This window comes from Apus apus, chromosome 4, assembly GCF_020740795.1.
Source record: "Apus apus isolate bApuApu2 chromosome 4, bApuApu2.pri.cur, whole genome shotgun sequence".
Classification (NCBI taxonomy): Eukaryota; Metazoa; Chordata; class Aves; order Apodiformes; family Apodidae; genus Apus; species Apus apus.
This window is the reverse complement of record NC_067285.1, coordinates 7,474,015-7,484,673: the sequence shown is the minus strand read 5'-3', so window position 1 is coordinate 7,484,673 and position 10,659 is coordinate 7,474,015. Positions and strand designations below refer to the sequence as shown.

General features: G+C 39.6%; 1 protein-coding gene across 2 annotated transcripts in view; it reads right to left on the bottom strand.

Moving 5' to 3' along the window:
* Positions 1-3,230: 3,230 nt before the first annotated feature.
* HSPA12A (heat shock protein family A (Hsp70) member 12A) overlaps positions 3,231-10,659 on the bottom strand; it is a 55,281-nt gene continuing 47,852 nt past the window's right edge. For both annotated transcript variants that reach the window (XM_051619133.1, XM_051619134.1), the window contains exons 11-12: positions 9,689-9,792; positions 3,231-8,228 (exon numbers count right to left, since the gene is read on the bottom strand). In XM_051619133.1, the coding sequence (XP_051475093.1) occupies positions 7,594-8,228; positions 9,689-9,792 (739 nt within the window). In that variant the 3' untranslated portion in view covers positions 3,231-7,593. The remainder of the gene's footprint in view (positions 8,229-9,688; positions 9,793-10,659) is intronic.

Genomic DNA, 10,659 nt, shown 5'->3' with positions numbered 1-10,659 from the left:
TGTAAGCTGTGTGCTGTTGAAACAGTTGCTGTGCTCAGACACTGGTGCTGGCTGCTGGGAAGGAGTGCATGAAGCAATCTAGGAGGAAAAGGAACAGTGACAAATCTAAGAGGTGTCACCAAGGCATGTTTTATAGCAGTGAAAGGTTATCAAAGCAAAGTGGGTTTCTGAGCCATCCTTTTTAAGTCTGAAATACAGTGAAAAATGCCAACACAAGACAACCTTTGGTTAAGCAAGATGGAGGGAGAAAATAAAAGCCTGGCTTGCAGTTTAGGCTGACTTGATACATACCAAAGTGAAGTTATGTTTGAATTTGGACACCGTATGTTCCCAAGGGAAGATTATTTCAATAGAGGTGTCTGAGAAAAATGAAAGAATGAACTTGGAATAGGAGAAACAGAGCCTCAAATTCTGTAGTCCAAAGAACTGTGAGGAAAGCTACAGAAAAACTACAATGTGACATTAATTAAAACATGAGGGACATCATGTGTTCATCAGTAGCTAGCAGGTAAGGTTGCAGTGAAATTTGTTGTAAAGGTAGGAGTTAAATTCCCATCAACAGAAACAACACAATTTGCTACTAATACTCTCTTTACTATTAGAACAGTGATTCAGCATCCTAGACATAAACATTTAGCATAGTAAAATTTCGAAGAGATGAAAAGCGTATTCTCTAGGAATTTAGACTTTCAGATTTCCTTTGACTGATCAGTTTGTTTCCTAAGAACCCAAAATTTAGATCCATGAAATTCTACAAGCAAAATCTCAAATACAGACAATTTTTTAAAGCATTAGAAAAACTACTAATGCTGTCATACCTGTTTTAGAGCTTCCGTATATAATTTTTCCAAGATCTGAGAAGAATGCTTCCTGCATTGCCTGTGTACTTAAATCCAGCAATGTAGCAAAGTTTGTGCCAGATTTCTGAGCATGTGGCTAATGAAGTCAGTGAAGCCATTTGTGTGTTTAAACAATGCGTATCTGTAAGAACATCCACACATTAAGTCACAGATATGAAAACAGAACTGTCACCACAATCCCAAACACATCACCTCCCCAGGAGCTGGTCACTCAGCACATGTTTGCTGCAATGCATTTTCAAGAGAGAACAAGACAGTTTTTGCAGCAAGAAGTTGCTATTTGCATCTGTGCAGCTGCACAGGTTGTAGGGCAAGTTTCTTCCTTTGTTTGAATGTCCACTTGCAGATCTCTAATTTTGAAGGAACAAACCCACAACATTCTGCTCCCCCAAGACTTTGTTGTCATGCTACAGCAGGACCACCACAGAAATGTTTCTGTGTGTTAGAACACTACAAGGGATGAATGAGAACTAATGAAACCATATTCCTGAAAAAGTAAGTACAAGTTTTCATATAATTTCACATCATTCCAGTGCCTGAATGGGCTACAGGAAAGCTGGGGAGGGGCTTTTCACCAGAGAGGGCAGTGATAGGACAAGAGGTAATGGTTTTAAACTGAGAGAGAGGAGATTTAGATTAGACATCAGAAAGAAATTATTCACCGTGAGAGTAGTAAGGTGCTGGAATAGGTTGCCCAGGGAGGTTGTGGAAGCCCTGGAGGTGTTCAAGGCCAGGTTGGATGATGCTTGTGCAGCCTGGTCTGGTGGGAGGTGTCCGTGCTCATAGCAGGGAGGTTGGAACCTGATGTTCTTTAAGGTTCCTTCCAACCTTCAGCATTTTGTTATCATCAGAGCCTAATGAGACTGGCAAACAACAGGCCTGAATCCCAGTTACACAAAGCACCTACAGTTCTCACAGATTTATCAAAACTGCAGTTCTTGAAAATCAGGCAGATCTTACCCTGGGTAAGGGGTCTGTAAGTCCATTGTCACTAAGACAGATATCTGGGTGGTGTTTAATGGAGCTGCTTAAAAAAGTGAAAGGAAAGAATCTCTTTGGGGTCGTTGGACATGGCTGTCATGGAGATTGTTTCAGAAGCTGTTTTATTCCATGGCTATTAACATGAAAACATGGGCTGCAAATTTCCATAAGGATTTACGTGATCTTGGTGCAACTAATGATTTATATGAGCTCCTTCCATTAAGATGGGGCTGCAACTTTAAATATAAACACACTCATGTGAGAAATAACTAAGATTTAGAATAGTCCAGCAAAAGAGCCAAATTCTGCCAGTGAACACACCAACATGGAACTGCCCTGGAAACCAGAGCACCGTGCTAGAACACTGAAAGCAAAATTTGGTTCTTAATGTGTCTCTGAAGACAGTAATTATATTTCCCATTGTACTAGTAACATTAATTGAATGTTTAGCTCAAATCAAGTTCATTACAAGTTAAATACAGTACCTACCTAGCCTATTAGGATGGTGTTTATAATTATAGTCATAAAGCACTTGTAAAACATTTTCATTGCAGCAAATAGCTGGAAGTTGGGGTGTAGTGGCTGCGGTGCACTTCAGTTCATTCTCTGCATCTTTGTGTCTGGGCAGCACTGTAGACTAAGGTCACATACACCAGTGAATCACCTCCACAGCCAGTGCCAACAGTGCTGGATTTCAGAGGGACAAGGTCTGCAATGGTTAGTAGAGAAACATAACATTGAACAAACTCAAGTTTTTTTTCAGTGCAGCAAGACCTTACTAAACATTCCTAGATCTAGACACACAGAATAAACATGTGCACTCATGCAAATTCACCTGGTTATTGACCAATTTATTGGACTGACAGTCCTATTTTAGTAGTGAAATAGACTTTGATAAGGCTTAAGAAACAACAGTCCTCTCTGATATATCAATTTTTATATTCAATTCCTCAGCTTTCTCAGAGCATCATTACAGAAAATACATAATCTTCTTTTGGTACTGTCCAAATTCTTCCTGCTAACTCAAACAGATGCCCTACTTGGAGCTACACCAACTTAGGTGGAAGCTGAGTAATCCCCAGCAGCATAATTCTACCTTGGGCAGATATGGAGTCTCCCTAGGAATTGCTCAAGTGAACCAAAAATGCAGCAGCCTCTTGTTGAAGAGCTGTGTGTGCTGCACAGGCACCTAAAAACCTCTGGCCAAAACTCTTAGGAGTCCCCATGTCTTAAATGTTGAAATCTGTACAATTGATGTAATTTCTGCTCATGTGCATATGAAGGAGTATCCAAACACAAATATAACCACTTGGGCTTCTCACTTTCAACTTAAATTAGGATTCTTTTTATAGCCATTTTCATAGAAATAGTAACACTCAAAAAGAAGAATTAGTTTTACTGTATTTTATTTGACATGATTGAAGACACAAGAACACTCAAGATACAATCCAGACAAGTTGTGAACAGCTCCAAACATCAGTGAAATCTGAATTTATCTTGCACAGAGGTGAACAAGACCACAATGGTTGGTTTTATAATATAGTTTAAGACTATTTCAAGCAGGTGAGCATTGTGAAATTATGCCCGACAACTTTTATACTATTCATCCGCTTAAGCCACTTCGTATCATAAATATGCAGCTTAACTTGGTGATTAAATCTCTGCAATATATAATTAGCCTTCTCATAATAATGCATTAAAACTCCTGTATATAAATATTGGTATATTCATACCAATGTAAACTGTCCTAACCATCACTGCACATCTATCATATTCTAGCACAATTCATCATTCTATCACAAGGAGCTGCTAACTTTCAGCCTTGAGTTAAATAATTTGGACCCAAACTTGCAAGTTGCTGCTTCAACCAAAACTTCTGCCAAGACCTTCTGCTTTCTCCAAGGACAACAGGCCTTGTCTTTTCCACATTACGTTGACAATGTCATCAGAAACCCCTACCAAAAAATGCTCTGCAGGGAATCTCCTGCAAAACTATCAGAACTGCTATTCTAAAAAAAAAAAATTACTCATTTCCTAATAAATTTCATATTAATTTTACAACCTAACATCCTTTAGCAAAATGGGCATCCACATGCCACTTACAATGTAAAGTTGTTCAACTGGGTTCTAAACTACAGACCACAGCATAATATTCTACTCAAAATTCTAATTCTTTAGAGAGACAAGCTAATTCTCCATTCTTTGATTTAAAGAGGGCAACAAGGACAGCTGGGAGCTTTTTCAGTAGTTCAGTGCTCTGCAAAGATAAACTTGATAGTGCTCTCATCAGACTGAATAAGGAAGTGCAAAAATATGCAAACTTCATATTTTACAGTTACAGTAATTTCAGCAACAACCCCTGCTTGGATCCAGAAGGAAACTTACAGAAGGGGAATAAGAAAGCACAGAAGATAGCTACTGTGAAGGGAACCATGCTTCAGAAGAGCTGCAGAAACTACCCTCAGCATTCCCTGCAGAAAGGCTGGAAACAGCACCAAAATCATGGCCCACCTGATGATGCAGTTTGCCTCCTCTTCGAGGTGGGGAGGTTGCAGCCATGTTTAGACTAAAGTCTGTGTTAAGTGAAGGTCACTGGCAACAAACCTGTGCAGAACTGGACCAGTTCAGTTTAACACAAGATGCAAAGACACTGAAGCCTACTTTTAAGAATTTTGTCCTGTGGTGGTGGTAGACAAAGACTGGGTCTTACCTGCAGCTACAATGAATCAGTGTTGTCTGTCTTTGGAAGGTAGTTTTGTGTTTGTTTTCTTTTGATCCTTGTTTTGGTTTGTGTATTGTTCGTTGTTGGTTTGTTTCTTTTTTTTAATTAAAGGAGATCCTTAATAAAACCCCAAAGCTAGTGAAGATGCTGTATATCAAGCTATCTATCTAATTTTTAACTTGGTTTTACAGGAGGATTCATCCATTATTATGATGAACTGTTGGAGATGGAGTGGTCACCATCTGAAACAAAGAAATTAAAATCCCAGCAACATACTAGTGCATCTGTGTAATATGCTTAACTGGCATGACTTGCATTGCAGGAAGAATGTTGTATTCTCTGACACACCAACATTTCTTTCCTATTATTATAAGAGCAGCCTTTTACATTTCATATCTTACCATCTTTAAAAGCCTGTAATTATAGAAGCTGATTGAGAAAATATGTTATTTAAAATTAACAGCTGAATGAAATCAAGAGGCAAAGAGCTTTTTTATACAAGAAAATAGCACTGTAGAAAGAAAGAGTCTGTACAATATTTAAATATTGTATATACATAAAATTATATTGTTAATAACTCATCTTAAAGTTTCTCTTGTTTGTAAACCATGGAAAGCAACACACAAAAAATCCCAGTATTTAGCTTTTAAAGCATTTAGCAGGCAGCAGGAAACTGAATGCTAGCAAGCACACTTGGTAATTATAGAAAGTATCCAGCTGGATACTGTGACTAGCATTCTCCATAGTCCTTTTTTTTGTTAAAGCTGAATGCAGAACAGATTTCACATTCAACTAGGGAATTCTGCAGGAGACACTCAATGGCAAAATGCAGTAGACCAGTTCTGCAGCTCTTTACTGTGGCAAAACTCCAGGCTAAGCACAGAAAGCTTAAGTGCAGGTTTGGAACATAAATTAGTGGAACAATTGATGAAGCTTTCATTTCCCAAAATTACCAGTAATGGATTTAACTCATGCTCAACTTATTAGAAATGAAGGTTTGGTTAAACAATTAACAGTGCAAAGTTTAAAAAATGTAATGAATTCCAGCAGGTAGCTAGGCAGCTCTGTATAAATGCCCTGAAGGTGTCAGCATTTTAGGATGATTCTACAGGCTAGTATCAGTCTGCCAGTTTCAAGTGGGATTTAGATTTGAATCTGAAGTTAATTCATGGCAGATATAGACTGTAGCTTTCAGAAGTTATCTACCTGTAGCATTTGCAAAATAAAAACTCTTCTATAGTTGCAGAAGAAATTTTCCAGGTGAACATGCTTAGGATAATACTTCCAGAAAGTTATTATTTGGAAATTAAGATGCTACCATGACCCTCATTTTATTTCACTTGCATCAGCATTGCTGCTAATAGTCTTGTAAGGAATGTCTTATTTAATGCTATTTGTAGCTTCATTCTCTTGGCTTCTGCCTTTCCACTTTACTGGCCATTCAACTGAATCCAGAAACATATTTTACTCAGTTAAAATATTTGCTCCTCAAAATGTATTGCACTACTTTTGATCTGGACATCATCTCTCTTTTTAAGTTGTTTAAATTCTCCTGGACACCCATAACCTAACTGTACTTCCAATCTTAACACAGGGATTACCAATAAAAGAAATCTAGTAGCTCGGAGAAGAGCTTGATAAACCAGGTGGGTCAGAGTGACCTCGACAGGATGGAGAAATGTGCAGACAAGAACCTGATAGAATTCAACAAAGGGAAGTGCTGAGCCTGGGGAGGAACAATGCCATGCACCAGTATATGCTGCAGGCCAACTGGCTGGGAAGCAGCTTGTCAAAAAAGACCTCAGGGTCTTGGTAGACACAAAGTTGAGTGTGAGCCAGTAATATGGCCTTGCAACAAAGAATGCCAATAGCCTCCTGGGCTGCATTAGGAAGAGCAGTGCCAGGAGGTGAAGGAAACACTCCCCTCTATTCAGCCCTGGTGAAACCACATCTGGAGTGCTGGGGTCAGTCCCATGCTTCTCAGTAAAAGGCACAGACATACTGGGCTGAGTCCAGAAAAGGGTCATAAAGATCATTAAAGGATTGAAAGCTCTGTCATGTGAGGAGAAGCTGAGAGACCTGAGACCATTTAGACTGGAGAAGACTCAGGGGATGCCAGGAACGTACATAGATGCTTGATAGAAGACAGTGAAGAAGATGAAGCCAGACTTCTCAGAGGTATCCAGTGAATGAACAAGAGGCACTGGTCACAAACTGAAACTCAAGAAATTCCTTTTGAACAATAACCTGTTTTGCAGTGAGTGTTGTCAAATACTGGAATAGGTTGCCCACAGAAGTTTAGATATCTCCATCTTTGGAGATAATTCAAACTGGACAGGGTATCTGCCTCTAGGTGACAATACTTAGAGCTGAGGGGTTGAACCAGATAGTCAATGGATGTCACCTCCAACCTCAACTATTCTGTGATTTTATTATTTCAGATGGAAACTAATAAAGTAACTTTAGAAGACCCAAAAAGGGAAAGGGCTTTGCTCTTGATAATTTTCCAAATATAATGAGGGTAATGCTAGCTATTTAATCTAACAGCTAGTTCTGAGAGCTTTGACAATAATCGCCTTGTTTTCAAACTGGATCAATCGATGTTAAGCCCCTAAAATATATCTATATTTTCTAAATCTAACTTTAAGGATTTCTGAGGATTTACTTTTCAGTTGGATCTCAGAATTTAAGAAACTCCATTCCCATTTAAGTCATTGACTTTCAGCACTTGAAATTTTTATCTTCAGGACCCCCAAAAAATCAGTATTTACTTAACAAAAGTAGATCTTTAAGCATGCTTGAGTAACTTGGGAACTTCTACCTCTGGAACTTCTGCTCCCAAAACTTTTTAAGGGTCATTCAAAGTCCAGTCTTTGGTCATCAAAGAGCACAAACCTGACATACCCCACCTTACTAGCTGTTCTCATCTAGCCTGCTGAAATTCAAGTTGATTACGTGACATATGGACGTCATAAAATGGAATAGTGGAAGATCAGTCTCACGAACAGGCTGTGGTGGAGAAATGGGCTGCTAGTAGTTTAAGAAATCAATACCAACTTTGACACTTCTAGAGGTGGCAACATCAATGGCCATGGCTTTGATTTCAGTGTCCCCAAATTGCATAAGTGTTTTGATCTCCCGCCGGTTTGGCACTGAAGCATCAGTTCCTGTGAGATCCAAGCGGAGGGTGCCACACTTTTTCACTCCAGATTCGGTGATGAAGCTGACATTATCTTGTTCTGAGCTATAGATGTTGATCACTATTACTAACTGAGAAGGTTTGGCAGGTGTGTAACTGCGTGTCACAGTTTCTCCAAGGGCCACAGATTGGTCAGCTGAGATAAATTTGTCAAAGACATCAGTGCACCAGCGTGTGCCATCTTTGATCAGAAGCTTCTCCGGTGGATGCTTCCCTTCCACAAACCTGTTGAGCACACCCACCCCATAGGTGAGAGGGGAGCGCCGCACTTTGATGACAGCAGGGTCTAGACCAAAGAGAACAGCTCCTTTGAGGATAGTGAGCCCCACATCCTGAGGAATGATGACTCGACATCTTGAACCAAAAGCACTCTGGACAGCTTGTTGGAGTAAGGGGGATTCAGCAAAGCCACCCACCAGGAACAGAAACTTGACATTGGTCACTTCTGGCTTATCAAATACATCACCTAAACAGAAACAGAGCCCGTTCAGTAGGGAAAAAATCCACAGTGACAAGGCAATGCAGGTGAAACTCCAAAGTCTGAGAGCAGTGAATGTCCCATGCACGTGCACAAGGCCTGAAACTGCCACATCTATGCCCACACTGCCACCCTCAGCATGCACTAGTTCCATAGTTTGTTCTCTACTCTGTTTCACTGTGAATGGAAACTTACCTCAAAGCATACAATATTTCTGAGGTGGCATTCAAAGCAGAATTTTTATTTAACTTCTACCAGTAAAGGGAGACTCAGATTGCTTGCAAAGAAATCCTGCCAGTCACATCATGTGTAGTAGGGAAACAGATATTATCTTGCCACTGTAAGTATCAGTGAGATAGTCCCAAACCTAACCAATCTGCATACCCTTTACTGCATTCCTGATAAGTCAGCCCATTTTAAATTTACTTATAATTTCTGACCCTAACATCTTAACCACGATAACTATCATCTGCAAAATATATCCTTGTGTTTTTACAATGTTCCTTCTTAGCTTAAGCCTAGATCCCCTACATTGAAGAAAATCATACAGTTCAGTTGGAGGCCTTCCCTTAGTTCAAATAACTGAAGCAGCATGACTGGGTTATCTGTCATAACTATTGCAATTCTAGTTCTCTCCCTCCCTCCTCACATATAAGCTGTTCTCTACTAGTTGTCTTACTAAGTTGTGACCTCTGAAATTTACCTAATAATTCCTCACATACACTGAGCAAAGCTGGATTTTCCATTCCAAATACAATTCAGTTAGTGCTCTGGAATGTGTAGAACAGAAATACTTAGCTCAGTACGTATCTTATAGTCAATACAAATCCAATCTTCCACCACAAAGACTTTCAATAATAATTTTCCCAATAAGCCTACATCACTCTCCATTACTGGATAAATAAATTCAGTGCTGCTTAAGCCATGCCTGGGAGTACTTTTACATGATGCATCATTTAATACTTGTGGTTTGGAGACATCAGTGATTTGGATAGTCATGAAAAAATTGTGATGTTTCACTAAGAAATGAACTAGAGGTCTTAGTAACAGGAAAAATTAGAAACTAGTTACATCTCTGACATTATTTAGTTGTCGCCTGAAACAGGAAAAAGAAAAGCAGGATCTGTATTGGTCAGTGCATTTCAGCCTTCTGAATGCTTGCAGCCCTGGAAGCTGAGAATAACTGAACCTTAGGCAGTAACATGACTGAATCTCAATAACTATTACTAGAACTAGGTAGAAATACATGTTAAGGTGATGTCTCCTACTTTTATAATTTTCTTAACTACTTTGTAGAGAACTGCAAGCTTCAGAACTAACTTCCTTGCCCACATTTGGTGCATACTAGGGGGGTTGTCTGACTTTAATCCCAGTTACCGGTTTGAAACAGGCAAGCAAAGCTCCAGTTTCAGCTCAGGCAGAAAGTGGAGTTACATGCAGGTACGTACTAAGGTGCTGAATGATCTGGTCAATTGTAGGCTTGAAAAGAGCATTCATTGCATCTGGGCTCATCCTCAGCATTCCCTGGGAGGACCACTTCACGAAGTCCACACTAGAAAAGCACAGTTAGGAAGGACATAAAAACATTACAACTGAGCTGTTAGCAACAGCCAAGTACTCACAAGATACACTAAACAAATAAATTAATTTGTTTACAGAATCTGCATGCATTGTTGCTTGTAAAAAAGGGCCTGACCTCACCCTAGCCTCATACCAACTGCAGCAATGTAAAATTACAAGGGAGAATTACTATTTTTGCTTGTCTAACTGTTGTTTTCTTTGCCTGATTGCCTTATGTTGCCTTATCAATGCTCAGCTGTTTGCTGAACAGCTGGCAGTTAATCCAGTGCTCACTCATCTGAAACAGCACTGACTCATCCCCAGAAGGTCAACATTTAGATTATAGCAGTAGCAGGCCAAAGCCCCTGAAAACACTCCAGGAAAACATGGAAGTATGGGAAGCCTCAGGAGGCAGAAGGGAGCATAGCATTTTTAATGAGGCATAACATTTGTTAAGTGAATGCAGGCATTGTGTTATTCCAACACTGATGCACATCCATACAGCTCAGTAATCTCCTTTTCATTCATGCACATTCTGTGTCACCTTCATACTCTTTCTATCCCATTATCCAATTAATTTTGTTTTATTTCAGTGGCTCTGAGCTTCATTACAAGCCATTGTAGCAGGGCACTGCTCAAAGTACATTTTCCAAGAACTTTAGGAAATGATGCAGTCGTTTCAGCCCGCATGCTACATTTGACATTCACTGGATTAAAAAAAAAGCACAGAAAGAAGCCAAGGTACAGGTACTAAAAATCATGCCTTCTGCTCTTGGGTCCCAAGCATTCTGTCCCAGATTTCCAGGCCTCCTTGTTCATTCTTTTTGATGCTATTAATCTGTTCTGTACTACATAACTT